The 22,842-nt window shown below is 40.3% G+C and overlaps 2 protein-coding genes across 2 annotated transcripts in view; both read right to left on the bottom strand.

Annotated features, from left to right (window-relative positions):
• Positions 1-774: 774 nt before the first annotated feature.
• On the bottom strand, positions 775-4,996 carry S1PR1 (sphingosine-1-phosphate receptor 1). Its single transcript, XM_056497850.1, has 2 exons — positions 4,788-4,996; positions 775-3,571 (listed from the first exon to the last, which is right to left on the bottom strand). Exon 2 carries the CDS (start codon positions 3,437-3,439, stop codon positions 2,300-2,302), a length of 1,140 nt encoding a protein of 379 aa, XP_056353825.1. The 5' UTR covers positions 3,440-3,571; positions 4,788-4,996; the 3' UTR covers positions 775-2,299.
• A 3,768-nt stretch (positions 4,997-8,764) lies between these two features.
• The window catches only part of LOC130256331 (uncharacterized oxidoreductase YtbE-like), a 30,373-nt gene continuing 16,295 nt past the window's right edge, over positions 8,765-22,842 (bottom strand). The window contains exons 3-7 of the mRNA XM_056497857.1: positions 21,879-21,970; positions 16,692-16,874; positions 16,160-16,219; positions 13,904-14,005; positions 8,765-9,361 (exon numbers count right to left, since the gene is read on the bottom strand). Coding sequence (XP_056353832.1) covers positions 13,910-14,005; positions 16,160-16,219; positions 16,692-16,874; positions 21,879-21,970 — 431 coding nt within the window. The 3' untranslated portion in view covers positions 8,765-9,361; positions 13,904-13,909. The remainder of the gene's footprint in view (positions 9,362-13,903; positions 14,006-16,159; positions 16,220-16,691; positions 16,875-21,878; positions 21,971-22,842) is intronic.

The raw sequence follows: 22,842 nt of genomic DNA on the forward strand, positions 1-22,842 counted from the left end.
GAGAGAAATTCCAGCCTGTTTCCACTCTTTTGTCTTCAGGGCATTTTTGGAATTTCCTTCAGGAAGTGAGGTTGTGACCCAGAGCCTTCCTCGGTGAGTAGGCTCTCATTTCCCACAGTAAACCCTGCACGATGACATACAGTACGAGAAGGTGAGGTTTATCTTCACTCTCCAACTGCATCCTGTATGAGCTCCGTGGAACTTAAAAGTAATTCTGAGAGGGAATGGCCACCAGAAAGGAAATGGAAGTCAAACCTTTGGAAGAAGTAACGCAGTATCCGTTCAACTACACTGCTACGGTCTTTGATGGCAGACCCAATGGAACTGCAGCACTCACACAGTTGAGGCCATCACTCTATGTTTCATAAACTCCCTTGATGTTTGCAATAAGCTAAGAATTGAATTTATGAATTATATAGGTGATACAAGTGAATTACTTCACTTCTCTATGCTAGGCAGTCATGGTAACACTGGCAGCCATCTGGTTTTCCTCCTGTTTGTACTTCATTGGCTGTTGGAGAAGGTTTGCTATTGCAGAGATTCTTCTAGTGCCATTTCAGCCACATAGCACATGCTGACAAGAAAGTTATAGTTTAAAATTAATTTTGTATTTTACTTGATCCTGTGACATTACACCTTATGTCCCCACACAATGGACTTAATCCCAGCATGTACTAAAATCAAGGAATTCTGTCACTGACTTCTGTGGAAACCACACCTGGCATGAAACCACCACAATAATACAAAACTGCTAGTAATCTGATAATAGAATCATTTAAAAAATCAGTTTATTAATGTTTAGAAGTCAATAAAGCTATGTGCAAATTGAACAAAAGTCAGAAACATTTTAAATACTATTTTTTAAACCAGAAAAAAATCCCATCAGTTTAATTGCACTGGAAATTTTACTACAAAGGCAATACATTTTCTTTACAAAATACCAGTCCTAGGAGTGCTGATGACTGTAGATAAGTCAATGGTTCTCAGCTACCCCAGATATACCACACTTGTTATAGTAATACTCTAGGCACATGAAGACTCTTGTATCTTATTTACATTGTACACATTCAACTCCATTAGCACAGGTTAGAAAAACAGAGAAGTAAAAATGATGCTGTAAAACAAATACATTCAATTTAACGACAGGTACTTCTTCCATGATAAAATACAGACATCTTTGCTGAAATTATAAACATTAATAAAATGTGCCAAAATGTATTGCATTTTGTTATGGAAGTGCATTTATCTATAGTCATTTCACTTCAACTTTCTCTTAATTTTTTCTGAAACCCGACATACACTTTTCTGATTTTCCAACTGATCCTTACTTTTGGAAAGACTGTGAACCTGACACTGAAATACCCCTTCAGTTTTTAGCTCTTCTTACTTAGGCAAAAATCCCACCATTGTCAATAGTATTTTTTACTATTTTGTAGACTTTCAAGTCATCTTGAAGAGAAATGATGTTTAGTTCTTCCTTGCATTTTTCATGATAATGCAGTTTATTTAATGCTATAGAATAAAAAGGCAATCAAAATATGGGGCCAAACGCTGTTCTGAGCTACTCCATTAAACCTGATGCAGCCAATGGAATTGTACAGGCAAAAGTAACTGCAGAATCTAGCTCATGGTCTTCAAATGTAATATGGACTGACAGCAAAAATTCACAGCTATGATCTTGCTAAGTAAAACCCCAAGAGCTTTGGACTCTGCAAATAAAACCTTATGACTTAACTAAAAGCTCTGCAAAATTATGCCAATTATGGTTGTATGTGGTCTAAGTTATATTTGTGTGATCTCTTTCCACGTTATGTACTAAACAAACACATTTCTTACCAATGATACCAGAGCCACCACTAAATTCAGTACAGAAAGATCTTTGTGTCAGTGGTTTGCTGTGAAGAGAAAAAACTTCACATTCTTCTCACAGGGGAAAAAAAAAAAAAAAAGATTCATTCTCTCTTTGCCTCCTCCCCCCTCTCTCTTTCTCTCACACACACCAGGCATCATTTCACCAAGGCATCAGTCTTTCAGAGTTACTAAGGAGATTTCAGGATATGAATGCGCCTGACAATCCTGAGCTGCCTCAGCGCAAAGACAAAACATGCTCCAGGGAGAAAGATTTTCAAGCCAGAACAGTCTGTCCCATTTCTTGAACTCCAGCCTCGCAAATGCACCGTTTGCCTCATTAGAACTAATGCTACTTGCTCACTCAGCCCAACGCTGCTGCTGTGAGCAGGAGGCGTCCCAGCTCCCTGATTTCAGAGGAAGACTCTGAAATACACCCCCATGGTTACTCCTAAGAAGATGAGGTAACATTGCCCGAAGACATGATGGTTTCAGGATGGTCACCGTCCTCCTTCTGTGGGTGTGAGGAGTTGTCAGACTTACTCCGGCTGAACTCCATTCCCCCTATGATTGGCCGTTTGAATTTGGTCCCAGAATCTGCTGGGGGACATTTGCAGCAGCACAAAATCTTGATGAAAGCCCTCCGCATCTCTTTGTTTGTCAAGGTGTAGATGATAGGGTTCGTGGCTGAATTAAGCACGGCCAGTACTAAGAAATACTCTGCTTTATAGAGGATTGGGCAGGACTTCACTTTGCACCCCACATCCAGTAAAAGCAGGATGAACAGAGGAGCCCAGCAGGCAATGAAGACACTCAGGACTATGATCACTGTCTTGAGCAAGGCTAGTGACTTTTCTGAGCTCCTAGTAGCTTTGGTAATGTTTTTCCGAAATGTCAGCCTGCGGCTCCTAGTCCTCACCATGGAGTATATCCTGCAGTAGAGGACCACAATAGATAACAAAAGGCCAGTGAAAACAGTTGTGCAAAAGAGAATATAGTGCTTGTGGTAGAGAGGCAGCACGGTGGAGCAGTAGGACAGGAGGTTCTTGCAGTTCCAGCCCATGATGGGGAGTCCTCCAAGGATCGCGGAGATGACCCAGCATGCACTGATCAGCAAGAAGGAGCGGAAGCTGTTGCTGCCATTGTGGAGTTTCATCTTCAGCATGGTGATGTATCTCTCAATGGCAATGGCCAACAAGCTGAACACAGAAGCTGACAAGGCAACAAACATGCTGCCTTCTCTTACAAACCACTGGTTGGGGGTCAGGCTGTAGGTTTTGTGTCCAGATAGCAGGAGGTTGGCAGTGTAAGCCACACCAGCCAGCAAGTCTGAAAGAGCCAAGTTCCCAATGAAATAGTACATGGGTCTGTGAAACTTCTTGGTTTTCCAGATGGTAAGCAAGACAAAAATGTTCTCTAAGATTATAAAGCAGCAAATGATGATAAAAACCACCGACGTCACTTTAATTCCAGTGTCCACACTCTCATTTAGCTTTCCCGTGTAATTATAATGCTCTTTGATGACATAGTTGACATCAGTGTTGGTGGGGTTGCTGGTGACCTTCTGCGGGGCAGTGGTGCCGGAGTTCATGGTGCCTGGCTGGGGACGGCTTCCCCAGCGGCCACCGGATGGTGACACTGACCGCAATCCCGGTGGCTGCCCCACAGCTCCTTGGCCCCACAGCCTGCCCGGCACTGCTGCACAGCCTCACAACCTGCAGCCCTGAGAAACAAGAGGCACAAAACCCAGACTTAAAAGAACGAAGGCAAACAGTGTAGCAAATGCTACAGGGTTTAAGATAATCTGCTGGTTTAACTGTGCATCAGAGTCATAAATGTATTCACACATGAATCAGTTTCATTCAGCTGGTAAAATATGTTTAAAAGGTGGTTAGGCATATTCAATAGGTAAAGCTAATAAGACAAAAAAGGTTCTGTCACGCAGAACTGAACAAGTTGGAGTCAGCAAGGACTGCATTACTGGACTTCTTCCAACACAAAAGATCTCAAAGCTCCCCAGCAGTAAGTTCTAGTCTTTTTTCTTCAGCGGGAAATACAACAGCAGAGATTTTAAAAGGGAAAGGGCTTGCTTGATTAGATTTAACTCCAAATGTATGAAGGTCTGCACAGAAATTACTTGACAGGAGACCTGTATTCTCCTCCATTAGTAAAGTCTGAATACACTTTGGAAGGGGGTAGTTATGCAATTTACTGATGCCATCTCAGTGGTAAGTTCACTGATGTAAATATAAACAAGCGATCATCTCAAAGCAGTAAACAGGTAAGGGGTGCCCTTGCTAAATACAAGTAAGAACATGCTTTACAAAACCCACAGCAGTAAAAAGTTTAGAAAAGCAAGAAAAATATATAATTAAGCTAGAGAGCAAGCTCATTCCACGGGTCTGAAACAAAGAGTGTCAAAAAAACCCCCTTGCATTTAAATAACTAGTATTGCAAGCTTTTGAAATGGGCATAATTAAGGAATACACATATGGAGGAAACTCCCTTTATATATAAAGGTTTCGTAGTGGACATTTAAAAAGAATTGAACCCATAATATCATGCAAGGAGAGAAGAACAGGCAGATTTGTTAAATTACAGCCTAAGCGGGGCAAAGCAAGATGTGCGAGACCAGTGGGTTCGGCTCCCTGCTCTATTCCGGAGATTCAGCCCGCATCACCCCCGGGCAAAAACTCCCATCCTCTGTCCCGCACCGCTTCGGGGCTCAGACTCGCAGCGCTCCTGCTGCGCTTCTGTCCCGCACGTCCTCCGCGGGACGCGGCTCGCAGCCGGGCACTCCGGCGGCCAGGCAGCCCCCTCCCCAGCCCTGCTTTTTGGGTCGCGGCCCCGGGGGTCGCGCAGAGTGGTGACCGCCGCGCTGGGGTTTCGGGCGTCCCCGCGGTGCGGGGGCTGCGCGGCCGCCGCTCCCCGAGCCTTACCTCGCTCAAGCGCGGCGCGGAGCCCGGACCGGCCCCGCACATCTTGAGTGCCCGCGGAGCAACTCCGGTGGGCGGGCTGGGGGGCTCGGTGGTTTTAATGTTTCGGCAGCTGCTCTTCTCCACCCCGTTTCCGACTCCCTGTCTCCTCCCAGCCCGGCCCAGCCACCGCCGGCGAGATACCCCCGCCCGCCGCACCGGCCCTGCCCCGCCCGCCGGGGCGTGAGCAGCCGCGGGTGCTACACCCCTGCGGGGCCCGGCGGCGGCACGGCAAGGCGTGAGGCGAAGAATCCCCGCGGGACCCCCTCGCCCTGCCGGGCTCCAGCCAACCGTGACCTGGGAGCCGCCACCTCCCGCCGCCGAGCGCGCCCGGCCCTCCAGGGAAGGAGGCGCTGGCACGGCACGGCCCGGCCGGCTCCGAGCACGGCTCCCGCGCCCCGCGGGGTGCCGGGGGGAGCTGCCCGCCCGCCCTTCCCTCTTGCCCCTCGAGCAGGCACAGAGAGGCTATGGCCAAAGGCAGGATCCCATGTGCTACCTCCGTTCTCCTCCTTAGACGACAGCGTACGTCATGCTTAAGGAAACACCTGGAAGAAACTCTTCCATTTTCTCACTGCACCAAGGTGTGCTTGTGCCGTGGCAGGCCCGGCGGCTGCCACCCGCACTGGCACTCGTGGCAGCAGCGTGACTCACCAGCGGCTCCCCCCGGGGAGGCAGAGCCCGATGGGGGAGGATGGTGCCAGGCTGCGCTCTGCGGGGCAGAAACCAGAACTGGCCCATGGGTGATAAACTCAGTTCCTGCCACCGTCGAACAGCAGCAGGTGTTGGTGTTTCTACGTGGAAAAAAAAAAAAAACAACAAACCAACAAAAAAAACCCAAACCAAGAAACCCAAACCAAAAACCAAAAAAACCCCAAAAACCCCGAGAAACTAAAAAAAAAACAAATCTAACTTCTGCATGTTCAGAGGACGCTGTAAAATACCTATGTTTGAAGGTATGAAGGAAAGTTTTTAATGTATTATTTATAAACAAAATTTGCAATGGCAAGTACTTAACTCTGTTACCACTGTATTATATAAGGAAAGATACAGTAGTGAGTTTAAGTTTTATAATTCCTTCTCCCTTCAAACTTTTGAAATAAAAACCACCTTTGGTGTATGTGAAATGCCCAATCTGATGGTATTCTATCGTTGCACTTACTGCAGAAATTTTCCTTTGCCTTCCTTGCTCTATACTTGTTAACTCCAAATTTAAATGTAGAAGAGTAACACAATAGGCCAAAGATCAATATATTGGGTCTTTCAGTTTAAAGCATCATGCCCATCAATTAGCAGTAGCAGTTGGTATGGTGAAGCAGCTTTCCTCTGAAAGACACTACTGAGAGTATTCTACCCTCAGGAAGAGGGTCCCTCTCTTATTTATGCTAATAGTCATGCTTCAATTGCTCCACACCTCTCCCAGAATGACTCAGATAAATTACACTGGCAAACAGACATTTACTCTTCCACCACAAAGCTAGAAACTTGAAAAGATATTTAGCCTCCTGAGAGCCTGGAGGAAAACACAGCCGTTAAGTCACAACTGTCAGAAAAGGCACACAAGATAAATCATGCTTGAGGCTGACATATGTATCCCCTGCAACTGCCTGACATATCCCAGATATTTCAGGCTTCCCCCCTATTTATCTAATATATAGAAAGTACTAAATAAAACTGCCTTCACCAGGCATTTTCCTCTAGGAAATAATTTTCACATAATTTTAAGTAAGAGGAACATATTAAAGGAACATGCTTTAATTAAAGGATAGAATGACTCAGGGTTTCATTAGTCAGATGTGCAGGCTTTCATGTTCAGGCTATTGGTTACCAACTGAGAGGATACCAGCTCAGAGATGTGACATCCAACAAATTAACTGACAGAGACTGTGTAAAATCACAGAACCATGGAATGGTTTCGGTTGGAATGGACCTTAAAGTTCACCTAGTTCCTACTCCACTGCCATGGGCAGGGGCACCTTCCACTAGGCCAGGATGATCAAAGTCCCATCCAGCCTGGCCTTGATCACTTCCAGGGATGGGCATATCCACCCTGGGCAACCTCTTCCAGGGCCTCCTCACCCTCACAGTAAAGAAATTCTTACCAATATCTAAACTAAGCCCACTCTCTTTCAGTTTGAAGCCATTTTTTTCATCCTGAAACTACATGCTCTTGTAAAAAGTCCCTCTCCAGCTTTCCTGTAGGGCTCCCTTTATATACTGAAGGACAATAGAGTAACTCAAGAGCCTTCTCTTCTCCAGACTGAATAAACCCAACTCTCAGCCTCTCCTCATAAGAGGTGCTCCAGCCCTGTGATCAGTATCTGCATCTTACCTCTGGTCCTGCTCTGACCATGTCTGGTCCATGTCCTTCCTGTGCTGAGGACCCCAGAGCTGGACACAGCACTGCAGAGGGGCAGAATCCCCTCCCTTGACCTGCTGCCCACACTGCTTATGGTGCAGCCCAGGGTACAATCGGCCTTCTGGGCTGCAAGCTCACATTGCAGGATCATGTCCAGCCTCTCATCCACCAGCACCCTCAAGTCCTTCACCTCTGCCTCTCTCAGCCTACAGTGATACAAAGAGTTGCCCCAACCCAGGTGCAGCACTGGGCAAAATATGCAGGCAATTTCACTTCCACTCCAAAAGGTGGGTATTTGTATCACAAAAAACATCATTCAACTTAGATGACCACAGACATTTACAGCCTTCTTGACATCTTGGCAGTGAGGAAACTGAAATACAGCCTCACTCTTGACAGGCAAATGGAGTCAGATCAGTTGGATTTGCACTGAAGGCTGTCTAAACCCTCAGAGAAGATAGGTTAACATGGCTCAACTGCACAGGTTCTAACCTGCTTACAAGGGCTGAAACACAAACACAAGGCTCAGGTTGGTCCAGCCAACTCTACCAAAACTGTAGTTGCTGGTAAGTGTTTAGCAAGAGGGTTTACATCAGGGTCATACTCCAGCTTCACCCAGAGAACAAGCCACCAACAGAATAACTCTTTCTCAGTACCTCTCCAACTGCCTGGTCCACTAGCAAGGAAGCTGGCACTTCTACTACAGAAATCCAGTGTATACATGGCTCCTTTGAGAATTGACTCTGGAATTCCCTACGGTCAAAATAAGGAGAAAGAACAAAACAATGTTATTAATTCATTTCAGAAATAACCAGAATGTAAGTCTCAGTCACATGCCAGCAGGAAGGCTCCACACATCAGGACACCAAACTGACACATAACAGATGTCTCACTGGCTAAACTGGTTAATAAAAATGCTCTTCAACATGTCTACTAGCATAAAGAGGCAGATGCATTTTTCACAGGGATTCTAAGTATGTACATGCTTTTAGGTAGTTTTCAGGATGAGGAGAAACTCATGTTTTAGGGAATGTCATGAACAACAACTAAATAATACTGACTGTGTGTAGCAGCCAAAGTTCTCGTGGAACTTCCAGGGAGAGCTTAGTATGATGGGGATTGCAGAAACCTGGCTAGTCACAGAGCAATTTCCTTGCAGGAAAATGCTTTGATCCTGTCAGAAAAAAAGCTGTAAGCTGGGGTCCACCCAATGCCTGCATATCAAAAGACTAGTGGCCTCTGACACCACCAAACCGAACTCTCCCAGTGCAGCTGGGCAACCCACAATTGCATCAGAGGAGTGTCTGAACACTATCCATCTCAGAAAGATAGTGACAATCCCTGCAAGAGAGATTAGCAAAGGATTTTTCTCCAACACGTCATTCTTCTGCACTTTCAGAGGCTTTGTCCATATAAGTAAAAACTACTTTTATTCATTCTGATGCAATTTAGGTCACAAAGGGAACCATTCCTCTCTGAAGTGCTGGGTCATGACAGGAGATCTGTGAAACAGTACCAGAGTGCAAGTTTGGTCACCAGGAAAATATCAACAATGGCCTGCAGAATCCCCCAAAATTCTCATGACTAGAACAAATGTAAACGTTGGATTCATTATTCTTCTGCAGTCCCTGAACAAATATTCCATATTTTGAATAATTTGTCAAGATTTACATGTATTGGTAGCATTCTCTCATGTGCTTTCAAATAATTGATACTTTTTAAAATCTGTAAGGAAAAAAATATGTCTAGCTAATTTGTTCAAATGGGTTCAAATGACAAAGTACATGCAGGCAGAAGAAAATTATGTTGTGAGATAATTCAACCCATACTGAGAGACTATACCAGAAAGTTCCAAGAGAGCAGAGAAGATGCTGAAAGTATTTCTGTATCTGTAAGAATGCTACAAAGAGTAAATTAAATTATTTTATTAATTTGTTATCATAAGAGTAAATACAAACCATTTATATTGATTCTTGAGTATACTGGGTACCTAAGAACAATTCAGATTTATTGTTCAGTTTAAAATTAATTAATGTCTCAATTACATCACTTTTTCAGTTTGGAACAATCTGGTTTTAAATTACTCTTTCCATAGGGAATAGGTTAGATGAGTTAATTTTCTGTTGATATTCACTATGCTCAAAATTTCCACATCTTCTTTCTTCAGATTAGAATCAAAAACCTGGTTTGGAGAAAAAAAAAAAGTCACGAGAACATTGCAAAGACTAAAGCACACTTTTTTTCAGTATTAATATTCTATAATGTAGATGGTCTGGTTTAAGTTCTTGATATTGATAAATAATATTAATTAAATGGCCTTTTTTGTTTTAAAAGGCAATTGTAAAAAGTTTACTATATTCATTTTTGTGAGATTCATTTTGTCATTCATGCCTCTTGGGCACAGCAACTGAGATCTGCTACGACCCATCCCTGCAGTGCTCCTTTGAGCAGCACATCCCATAACTCTGGCCACACCTACGGTGCCCCTACAGAGGAATACACAGTGCAGATACTCAACATTTTCTTTCAGGTGTGTGGATATCTTACTGGAGGCTGCAAAAAGTTAAAAACTAGGTACAGAAAAAGTCTCCCAACACAGCAACACAAAAAATTATCAGAAGGTTGGCTTATCTGTTATTTTTCCCCAATGCACAACAGTAAGAGGTGAGCTACAAAGCTTTGGGAGGGGTGTGGCAATGTGGAAAGAGTTAACTGCCTTGGATTCAACCAGCAGCAAGAGCTACACCACCTTTACCCCCATTTTCAAAAGCATGGGTTAACCACAGAGGTGTGAATATTACACAGTCCTTGGCCTAGTAGATTTGTGAACCTACCAGCATTACAGTTTTATTTTTTATATATGCTATTCAGAAAATAACGCCTTGGAAGTCAGGTTGGGGGAACAGGTGTGATAGAAACACTTCTGCAGCCTGATTGTAAAAAAATCCTGAATATTCACTTTAAAAACCCATTTGCATTATTTTCCAAGGAAACATTCTCAGGCACCTTCATCTCCACTAATGTAAAAGATAAAAACCTAAAAGAAGCAAGAAAAATAGGAGAGAGAGCTACTCAGAGTCAGGCAGGAAGTTACTTGGCTGCACAGAAAATGGCCTCACCCTTTCCACCGAGTTTTAGTTTATGTTTTTCTTTTCCTTATTTGTTTCAAGAGTTTCCGTCCATTAGGAGACACAGAGCTCTGGCAAAGGCAGCTGACTTCATTTAGGTAGACAGCACTGATAAATTGCACCTTACTTTAAGTAATGGTTTATCTCAACTGAAAAGGAGTGTCCCAATCAGTCACTACCATAAATAACACAATGATAGGGAAGAAAAAGTGCCTTCAGTTTTCTGGTGAATTCCGTGATCCTATGGGCAAGATGATGGGTAACACGGATGAAATGGATGCACTGATGTATCTCAAAAAGGGTCACTGTAGAAAGGTGAACAAATTTCCTCTCTAGGGGAAGTTTGTTTTACAGAAATAAGAACAAGAGGAAGAATTTCAACCCTGGGGAAGAATATGCATATAATTCCAGGAATTCACTTGAGGGATAAATTCTGAGTTTAAAACAAAGCAAAATCTTTAAAAATGAGTACCTCTAGGCTAACTGACCAAAGAAATAAACAACAGAAATAAACTTTCTGGTTTTGTATATCCAGCACTTTTATACCCTTTTGATCTTCTGTGTTCTGCGTCTCTTACCATAAATCACTCCTTCCCACTACTCCTAAATCTCATTAGTACTCACTTGCCAATTTCATATTAGTTGTCTTATTTCATTAATCAATGTTGGAAGTACTTTAGAAAGGTTCATTTAGATGAGGTGATATGGACTTATTCTTCAGCAGCCTTTGCTTAAGAAGAAAATTATTACTGCCAGGGTAATGCCAATGTATACAGGAGCATAAAATATGAATCCATCAATTCTGTTTTTCCTTCTGCAACCTCACCAAAAGTAAAAAAGAACTTGCTCAATGATTCTAAATTAACAAACATGATATAAATCTTGTGAATACCACAGTCAAAGGAAGAGGCTTCAGTGATCTATCCCAAGGCCACAAGAGATAAGAGAGTTTCAGACTCTTGGGCAATTATAGCAGGAAACAATGGCTATTAGTGAGGCACAATGTGCAACACTGCCCATCACACCTGGGAGAAAGATAGCTTGGGTCAGCTGAGTCCCAGCACTTAAAGTCTCAAATTACACCTCACTTAGTACATACCTGAAATTAAACTTTCCTGTTGTTCTAAAGGCACTAATTGGCAGCAATGGTAATGCCATGAAAGATTACAAAATAATAATGAAAAAAACCCCACCACAGTAAAAAGTCCCGAATCAACAACAATTCACCCTGAATGTAATTAGAAAAGTATAATATTAAAACTGCAACAGCCACAGCTGCTGCAGCTACTCCCTAAGAAGAATGCTTTTTGAGTAATACTATTTTCTCATTACTCACTGAACTGTTTAGATACCATGACCTAGACTGAGAAAATGGTAGCTTGTCCTCCTTGCAAAATCAGGTGCATACACCAAAAACATTGTACAATCTCTTTGACAGAAGGAACACTGAAATATATTAATGAATTCAAAGCCATTCTATAAGGTCACCTATGTGGGGCATTAGCAAGAAAATCTGGTTTAATTCCAATTAGCTCAGAAGAGGGAGGTGATCAGTCGGAATCAAATGCAAAAATCCCAAAAGTGTTCATGGAGCTGTAGCCATATAGTTAGTCCTCACTGACCCTGTTCTGGTAATACAGGAGCTAGGATTTGCTAACCTACATAAAGATTTGGTTGCTTTGACACATCATTTATGTTGGAAGCAGTATGTTGATGTGGTATCTGTTCCTTTAGAGGTGAAACTCCAGCTTGTGTTTTGTAAATTCTTAGAAAGTCATCACTGCCAAAAGCCTTATTTAGGGAATATCAGGCACATGACACCTTGTTTTATTAATTCAGATACACTGTGAAGCAAGGAGTCCCTCAACAGCACAGTTCAATTTCTTTTTTATACTGCTAAAGCATTGTTCTAGAAAGTGACTTTTCAAAAGCAGTATTAGCTGATAGCCACTGGTAGAAAGCTTTATTTCTGGACAGTCTTTCCAACTTTCACTTAGTCATTGCCATAATTCCATGCAAAAGCTAAAAAACCCCATTAAAAACTACACTAGTTTTATAAATGAGCCTTACTGTTTGGACCTATTGAATCCCTCATGACAACAGCAGAGCCAGGAATAGAGCAGGTTCTTAGAGGTTCTTAGACACCTAGAGTGGCATTCCCAGGTACTAGAGTCCCCCAGACTGCAGGCCATGCTTGAAACTAGAAAATAATCTTGCTCTGGAGATTGTGTATATTTCTCAGAACACCACACTGTGCAGGTATTGGTGAACAGCATTTCATACAATATCTTGTTTTTCACAGAAATTATTCTAGAGGCAAAGCTAGACACATTTTTGTGGACAGTTTTACCAGAAAAAAATAAATCTGAGCAGCTGTTATCCAAAGGGTAAATTTGTCTGGATTTTAGCCAAGCTGTATAGAAGCTCTACACTTGGAGGACAAACAATGCAGCCTAGAATATGTGACTGCTCTAAGTCACTTCTCGATAAAAAGCTAAGGAGCTTTGTTTCACAATATGACTAAAGCAGAACAGCACTGGGAAAACTGCCTCAGGAAGTCCACACACAATATAAATCATTATCAGATTTTCCATACCTTTCTAGACACAGGAACTCCTAAAATATCAAACCAATGTGACTACAAGTTGAATACTAAGCCAATAGATTCTGCAGGCATATTTCTCAAAACAGATCTGTGAGCTACACCTATCCATATTCATCTCCCTATAGAGATACCTATTTTATAAGAAAAATCTGAAGGAACAGTATAGTCTCTTAATAGGATTTCCTGAACAGACCCAAAATGAAAGCTAAACTAAGTAGCACAAAAAGCTACAAAAAAACTCACCCTAATTTCCAGTAAGTAATAACAAAGATGTCTTTTATGGATCCTGGAGCTTGCTGCTCACCTCTCAGCCCTGCAAACAGTTTATCTTTACCTGGATTTGTCTGGAATGATTTCTACTTTGGTTTCTCTACAGGCTAGTAACTAATATGCATAGAACTCTATGAGTCAATGCCATAGCTATGTTGTGATATGCATAGAACTTTTTTGATGATGCTCAGACATTGTGTATTACAATGAGATTACACTTTTGATGGAGATTTGCAGCATATTGTATAACATAAATACTGTTATGATAATAGCATTAACATTTTTTTCATCCAGCTTTTTCTTCTTCTTCTTCATATATTGTATCTCTCTAACAAAGTACTTGAAAAATTATTTCATACCCAACACCTATACTGCACACTAACAGGTATCACTTTTGCACTATATTTTTCAAGGAGTATTTATTTTCTCATTTGAATTAAACAGCCTGATGCAGGGTCTCATGGTATAAATGGGAGTCTTTGCATGCACTTCAATAAACTGAGGAACAGCATTTGAAATGGAAACATAAAATCTCTTTGAATGTTGTACAGAAGTGCTACCCTCAAAAATATCTTTTGTCTGTTGCCCATGTTAAGGATTTCAAAACAGTGATCATTATCAGCAGACATCACTATCTTGATTAGATTCTTACTGTAACCTCTGAATTGAAAATACATTGTGTGACTCACTGATCCTTGAGAAAGCAAAAAAAAGCTCAAACCTTGATTCACACAATAAAACTTGGATCCCAGGAAACATGTCTCCCATCATGCATTCCATTCAGAATTTCAACATCATCTTCTGCTATTGTAAAATCAAACACCTGTGGGAAAGCATATATAGTTAAGTTCATGAACACAAAAAGAATCAACAACCTGATTTACATTCTACTATTTAACTGACCAAGATTAATTCAAATGTGAGGCCAAATTTTTATATATTTTTCCTTTGGAAAATTCTTATATTTTGTCATAGAAAAATACTCTAAATTGACAGGCTGCATTGGGTGACTCATTTTTATGTTAAGGTGATTTTGTAGCACTCTGACCTCAGTCAAGGATCCAAGACTAGGGAAGTATTGAAGCTGTATTGACAGCACTCTCTATTGTCACTGCCAAAGGTAGGTATGGCAATACCCTGACAGCAATCTCTTTGGAAGAATGAGCTCACAATTTCACTTACATCCCAATGTTCAGTTTAGAGTGTTGCAGTTCTTTCTCAGAACTTTAGACAGAGAGAATTTTTAGAATCAGGACATTCACAAAGCTAACAAGCCAAAGGCTGCATCTGTCTTATCTATGATTCTACTTTGACAAAACTCTCACAAATCAGCTAAATACAGAAACAGTGCTACAGTGCCTCAGTACTAACTAAACTTGAAAGCAATCACCTGTCTTCAAACACAGGTTCTTACAGCCACTGCCTTCCCTGTGGCCACACCTGCAATGTGAATGATGGAGTGCTTTCTTAGCAGGTGTCCTATTGAGACATTGTCATCAAGAAGTTGACTCTGTTCTCTTTTTAAGAGCTCCTCTGTGCTCAATAAAAAGATTCTGTGGAGCCTGAACTGTAGCCAAATGAGCTCCTCCCATCCTGCATTATCCAGCAACCACTGTTTTCTGGAATGATCCTTTAGTCAAATCTCAGTGCTTTCTCAAGCCTTTTAAGCTTAAACTAGGGTCCAGTCACAGAACTAGAAACCCTGTGGATTATATACTGAGGGTTCAATGAGGACCAACTTGACCAGAAGTGGTAGAGACTCAGGCCAACACAGAAACATGAGGGAAAGAAAAAGAAGGCAGATGTGATAAACAACACTCAATGACTGTGCCAGTTCCTTCCTCTCTCCATATTAAGTTTTTAAGTTTGGATGTAACACATTCCCTCAGTTGTGTGAAAGGAATTGGTGGCCATAGAGTAAACTCTGTAAAAAGCGAAATTAATCTGCATTTAAAATATTATCAGGAAATATAAAAGCATAAGGAAGGATTTTTAAACTGGTTTTGTTCTCTGATCTGGTTCCCAATACAGTACCACAAGCAGCTGTGCTTGTACCACAGAAGGCAGTGTGTATGTCAGAATAAACAGCTCAGGAGCTGCATAAACAGGCATGGCCACCAGCAGAAATCCTCATTACATGTACATTGATTCACACCTCCACACAAACACACACACACACACACACACACACACACACACACACACACACACACAAAAGGATGAAAATAGCAGACAGAAGTTTCCTGTCTTGCAAAGTTTCTTTCAGATTTGCCATAGCAGTTCATACCTCTATGATATTATTGGAAATAAGTTGTGGTTTGCCTAGCCTAAAGAAAGAGCATTTTCAGATTAGAGAAACAGAGAGATAAAGCAAGTAATAAATTAAAACTATTTAGTATGAAAAGGAAATTAAAAAAAGGTGTGGGGGAAGAATCACACTGCCAGTTCTCATTCATTCCCACTTTTCTTTGTCCAATTACTTCATGCTGGGACTTTTTCTGCACATTGAATAGGAGAAGGTAGGGGAAGAGTCAGCTCTGGCAAGACTGTGATTTCCTTGGAAGGTCTTCATGTTGGAATTATCCCCAAGTGAGTTTTAAAGCTTTCATAAAAGGTGATGCATAGCATCCAATCTCCTTCCATTTGACCTATGTGCCTGTCACAAAAAGAACATAGCCATAACCAGATTAGGATATTCTATAACCAGAAAAGCAATAAATAGAATTATTAATTACAAAAATTAACTACAAAAGGCCTTCTATGTATTTTTCTTTATACACAGTGATTAGCTCTCCAGGTCTTTTTTGATATTTGTGAGTTAATAGTTTTTCCTACATCGTGGTCATTTCATGGCACCATCATTTGCCAATTTTGACTGAGTTGTGCCAGTATAAAACTAGGAAAGAAAATGGGAAGGCAAATATTAAAAACTCTTACTTGGACATTAGTCAGACTTGAGTACATAACCAAATCTTACCTTGCAGTTTTCCTCTATCCGTTCTGCCTTTGTTGACTTTGGAATAGTGACAATCCCATTCTGAAAAGAATTATGCTTCTCATCACTAAAATATGCAGATTTTAAGAAAATTATCTATTTTCAAACCATTACAAGAAATTCCTCGCATCTTCTGAGGTTTTAATTTAATTTTCTAGAGAACACAGACATTTCTCTACACCATTTGCAACTGCAGTTATATACATTTCCAGCACATTACATGGTGTATATCAACTCAATACATTATTTCACTGCTTAGTACTTTGTACTGAATGACTGAGATGGAATGATGAGGGACGCTGCTTGTAACATTTACTTTGGAAACATCTCTTATTGGTGGCTCTTATTCTCTACAACCAGATTATTTAAAATAATATTTGAAATACTGACAAAATTTGTGTACTACATTCTAAATTTCCAGTACAGCCATCAATTCACACAGTATCAACACACTAACTTATCTGCATTTTTTTCCTGAGAAAGGAGAGACATTTTTATTACCACCCTCCATTACCTGTATGTTCCAGCGTATGCAAATCTGTGCTGGAGTTCTGCTGTACTTCCTTGCCAGCTGAATGACAGTAGGATGACTGAGTGCTTCACCTTTGGCTAAAGGACAGTAGCCTTCAAAAACAATATCTCTGCTCCTACAATAATCAACCAGCTCCTGAGGTCTTTGGAAAGGGTGATATTCAACCTTAGATAAATAGAAATAAACTTTTAGTAAAAACCCTGAAAATACATTTTGTAGCAAACATCAATGAAAACAATTTTTCTCTTGTTTTAAAAACAGAACATGAGTGAAGTCATTGCTCCTGGGAAGTAGGTATAAGGTATTAGTTTTAGAAGATAAACTAAGGGTATTAATCATGTATTCTAACAGTAATTGGCACAAAAGTTAACTGTATTTTATGTTTCCCTCAGAAACAAGGTGCAGTTGCTCTGTTTTTAAGAAATATATACAAATGCACAGTGGAAGCATCAGGTCATTTTTATTGGTATTTTGAGACTACTTTTTCTTCCCCAAATCTATGTCCTTTCCTGTTTCTTTGCTAATGATGCTTTTTAATGATCTTTGAGTTGCACAGGCAAGGGGAGGGGGCTAAGCAGGGGCTGGGTTTGCAAGCAACCAACCAGAACAATTTGCTTAGGGTGAGGAGCTGACCTTGGAAGTAAAGCCTGCTGGCATGGATTGCACATGGCAAATCCTGTATTCTGTGTGTAGTGTCACCATCAGCTTGTGCAGGGAAGTAATCATGCTGTGGAATGACGTGAGAAGGAGACCCTTTGTGGGAAGGAAGATCACAAATTGCCAACAACCAGTTAAAAGAGGAAAAATAATAAGCTACAAAGACAGTTGTTGGGAGCAAAAGGAAAAAGAAGTTATTGCACAGTAATGATCTCAGAGGAAAGACGTATTCTGGCATGTAGCTGAAACCAGAAAAGAAACTCTGTAATGTTCCTTAATAAGTTATTTCAATAAGTATTTCACAGTCTATTCATTGTAAGAAGCATACATTACTCTGCATTTAGATGAAAGTGGGTAGTGTTTTCTTTTACAAAATACAAAATCATGTGATGTATTTTTGTGACAGGTCATCAAGCGTTGTTCCAGGGATTGAACTCTTACGCATTTTGAAGAAAAGTACTCTTCTGAGCAATTACCTCAATACGTGGAATCTGGAAAATTTCTTCTGACACAAAGAGGACAAATGAACATTTCCTGTTTCTCATCTTTAGTACATGTTGTCTTTTCAGACAACAATAGTCAGGAACAATAGGCTGGCAGTCATTCAACATGAGCTAAGAAAAAACTGTGGCCCTGGAAGGCTGGGCTGAGTCAGCCTAAAGCTGCTATGATCTAAATTACTAGGTGGACTCGGGAACAAGGTTCAGGCAGCAGACATCCATGTCTTCAACCTTTGATGTTTCTTGACCTTTGAGTACCCTTTGTATTTCATGTTTATGTGTAAGAGAAGTGCTTAGGTCATACAATTATTCACTTGTTTGCACCTGAGCTGGATATGAAATATTCTCATTGTATCTAAGCAAAACTAGGAGGGGAGAAATGAAAAAGCAAGACAGGTATATTACTGGATTATTAAAAGAGTAATAAGAAATTTTAGCAGATATTCTTTACAGTAAGTATAGCAAATAATGTAGCTCAGAAAATATTAAATTAAAAAATATGTATTTAGGACCAAATGCTGAAACATCTGCAGTGCCTCTATGGCATCATGTGACTTATTCAGCATTTATTACTAATTAAACTGCAAGTATATTTTACCTGCCAGTCTAGTAAGATTCCAGGCAGCATAGTTCCAGGTTACACCAGAAATGTTTAAATCAAGAACAGTATGCTGAGATACCACCTGTCTGCTTCACAAGCAGAATACACAGCAACAACTACTTCCCACCTGAAAAGATCATACATTTCACTAAATCTAGAGACTCCCAAATTTTGTGAAGAGAAATTTTTATATGCAGTTTTGTGTTGGTAGAAGCAAGTATTTTTCTACTTAAATACATTACTAAATTAATCAAATGCATCAATTAAATAAGCTTTTTTTTAATGAAAACATCCTGGAAGGTTCTAGCAGAATCTGAATGCAAGGCACTTATATCCTGAGCTACAAGAGGCATAAGGTGAGTGGTCAACATCTGCTTCCCCTCAAAACAACAGTTCTTGCTTCCTGTCTTGCCCCACCCTTGCTATTTTCATCACCAGACTTTTCTCAGGCAAAGGCTGTCTGACTGTGATGGCATAGGAAGATCTTCATCTTTTTTGGCACTCTATCCTGATTGACTGGCATGTAAAAACTGGCATCTGCTTAATAGAAAAGTTTGCAGTTCACATACAGAACTTCACAGCTGCCACATGCCCAGCCACAGGGGACCTCCAACTACAGCACTGTTTTTTGACAACACTCATAACAAATGGAGAAAATTTATGCCTAATAATAACCCTGACATATGGCCCTAGGAAGTCATACCGCAGACGATGGTGCACAGAGACCTTACTCTTTCCATCCTGCCATGGTCCTTTTCACGTGATAAAGTTTCTGCACATCTGGAATTCAGTAATTTTCTCAATGTCTCAATGTTCTGTCTTACAATTTTTTCTCTTTATGAAACTGATATACAAGCCTATGAATATTTTCTGTATAGAAGAGTTTAGGTGAGTTTATGTAAAAGGAGTTGTTTTCTAATGTCTCATATGCATTTCTACCTTGTACAAGTTTACACAATAGACCTCAATATTAATGGCAATATCAACAAGGTAAACAAGTCTCTCTGAGGTCATACACAGTAATTCACACATCTCCAGGACTGGAAAAGTATTGATCAACTTTCCTACATGGAATTCACAGAGGAACAGTTTATATTTGGGTTCAGTGCATGACTTTAGTAAATGAAACATATATATTTATTAAATACTTGTAAAATACATATTTTTTCCCATAATGAGTGACAGGGCTATGAACCTTCAGAGAGACTTCAAAGATTTCTTTGAGCATAAATCCAAACTTCCTACTGCCAAGTCAATTACAAAACTCTGGCACACAAACCTGAAACTTCTAGGTTGTGTTTCACTCTACATGATGCTAGAATAAAGTACCATCATTTTACAGCATTTACCAGTACTTTTAATAGTATATTGAAATTTTAAAAGGTGCTTGCTTATTAATGAATTACTTAGCAATACCATATTCTTGAAAAGCCAAGCCTTTCCTACTTCTTTAAAAGACATGATGATACCGGTTTTTTCCCAGGAACTGAGAAGAAAGGAGGTATTTAAAATTTGGTTTGTAAAATAGAAGTATTGCTTATTTCTCCTGCCTTCCTACATTCTCTTCTTCACAGAAAAAAAAAAATGTTCAATTTTAACATCAGAAGGGGACTGTTGTAATTGTAAGAACACCCTGAATTCTAAAAGAGCAGCATTTTTCCTCCACTTGATTCTTCAATATTTAGACTTTGTATATAATGACTATTTGCAAATGTTTTATATTTACTAAGTCCATTGAAACAGTACATGATTTTATGCATAAATATAGTAAAAAAACTGCATTATAAATTATGTAGAGTGAAATAAGAGCTCAGTACAGCATTTCCAGTCCCAATCTGAATTCAGAAATTCTTTATTTATTTGATGATACTTAAGTAATGTCAACATCAGTCTCAGTAGTTCTCAAACACCAGGCAAGAAACAGAATACATACTTTTTTGACAATAAGCTGAAGTATGGTTTATAAAATTCCTTTAACTCTAAAAAATTATAAATTAATGCTATAATAAAACTGTTTAAATTTGAGCACTAGGCAATGGCATGGGTAATTCATTGTTGGTTTTTGCTTTCAATTCAGAACTGCTGTGTAGCACCTCAAAGAAATGACTAGCAGGGGTCCTCTTTCACCTCTCAGTATCACCACCACCTCAACTTTGTCTCTTTTTTAACCTCAGAAAGAGAGTTTTGTCAAATAACACCAAGAAACAGCTTGTCTCCATGAACACCACTGAAAAAGTAAGACTGGTAACACTTTGACACTGTGGGTAAGATGAAATTTCAAAACAAAATCACCATTTTTTCCTTGCAGTGATTTAGTAGAACACTGAAAAGCTACTATCATTTAACAGGCAGCAACAGTTCATGCCAAACTCTAGTAAGTCTTTGTAGATGGGTATTTCTTGAACCTTGGTAAATTCACCAATTATTAAACAGTGTCCACCTTAACATATATTTCAATGGTTCATTTTGAATAACTGAATTTAAATATTTTATATGGTTTTATGCTAATTTAACATTAATTAAATGTCCTTTAGTAGCCTTTAGTATAGTGGACAGCTAAAATCAGAGCTGTTTTTTGGTTCTGACAGTCACAGTCTGAGCAACACTTTTATAGCTGTTAATAACATTAAACTACAAACAGCTGCCAGAAATCCTGACCACCTGTACAAAGGGGAAAAGCATGTGCCTGCACTCCATCCATTCCAGTTCCCACATCCATGTCAGCATACACACACTGTCTCTGGCAGGAGGTAGAAGGAATGGGAGCATGAACTTCCAGCACAGCTGTAGGCAGAAACCTGCAACAAGGGAACATTTGTCGAGTGTCCTGGCAGGCTGCCGGAACGTAGGTGGCCATCCTAGATCTGCCTAGGGCAGCAAAAAAACCATTCTGCCAGGGCTGTAACAGCACCTGCCTAAACCAGGAGTTCACTGAATTTATGTGAAATAGGAAATGAGGGGGGAGCAAGGGAAGGGCACCCTTTCATGGATTTGTAGCTAAATGAGGCTTTCAGTGCTGCTTACAGGAAGTACAAAAGTATTTGAACACAGGCTTTACAAAAACTGGTTCACTCTGAAGATGCTAAATGTGATTCTTGAATTTTATTTCTAAACTGTTTTATCATCAAGAAAAGTGTTAGAGGGACCATTTGTTTGTGTCTTGTACCCAGACACAAACAAGTAGCTTGGGAGAAACTGGGTGGGGGAAATATGAGGAAGGACTTCCTTACCCTTCGGGTCATCTTCCTGAATGGTTTTCAATATGCAAATAGAAATGAAAAAAGAAATTGTCTGACTAAGGAAATAGTTTGGGTGTAGCCTTTCATGCACAGGAGTGGGGAGGAGGTAGTTAACCAAAAAACCAACATAAAAACCCAAACCCAGATACTTTAAATACATGTAACCACTCACCTGATTAACATGTGGGGTAATCACACAGTCCTCCTTCAGCTGCTCAAGATGGCTGATAAGAAAATTGCTTACGCCAATTGATTTACACAAACCTAAAGGAAAACAGAACAAGAAAAAGTTTTGGGACAATCCCAACTATTTGAGTGAATGATTGGAAAAACACCACTTTCAAGAGACAAAATTATTTTTCACATCATTTCTGTAGAGCAAAATACCACCAAGAAACACAGAAAAAGAGCATTGAAATCTAGTATGACAGTATTATCTGAAAGTGTGTTTGTGTCACAGTCACACTAGGAAATCATTTTATAACTTAAACACACTGGAAACTCCCCAGTGAATAAAAACTCCAGGCTAAATTCTGGGAAAGGCTAATGTAGTATAAGCAAAGAACAATTGCACTCTACCAGAATGAAAAGAAGGAAATGGTGTTCCAAGCAGCTTGCCAAAACTAAAGGAAAGTGGAACATTTGCTGAAGACTAATAAGGTGTGAGCAATACAACCCAAGGTCACACAGCCCAAATAAACCATGTCACACTGCCTGTTTTCTATTAGATCATTACAAGATACTACGTAAAATTCAGTGTAAAATCTTCAATTTAATGACCAGTATCTAGCAAGAACCATGAAGCTTAAAAATGTAGCTAGATTTCTCAGTTCCTGTTGACAAGCAAATGAAGTCAATTGGGACCTAGGTGATACGAAGGCTATTTTTTAAATAAACCTCAAGTGTGCATGCATGTGTACAAATTAAGAGCTGTCAGGCCAGAAATCAGATGTCTTCCTTCAAACCTCAGACATGATAAAGGCCAACTCCCAGTCCTGGCCTGCCACCACCCCTCAGCCCTGACTCGTCTGGGATAGTTTGGTCCTTCTGCTTTGCTCAGCACAGCTGGCAAGGAAGGCAGCTGGGGCTGGGCTAGGAGGGGTCTCCTTGGGCTGTGCACTCTGTGGACCATGGCT

The sequence above is a fragment of the Oenanthe melanoleuca genome, chromosome 8, assembly GCF_029582105.1.
Source record: "Oenanthe melanoleuca isolate GR-GAL-2019-014 chromosome 8, OMel1.0, whole genome shotgun sequence".
Lineage (NCBI taxonomy): Eukaryota > Metazoa > Chordata > Aves > Passeriformes > Muscicapidae > Oenanthe > Oenanthe melanoleuca.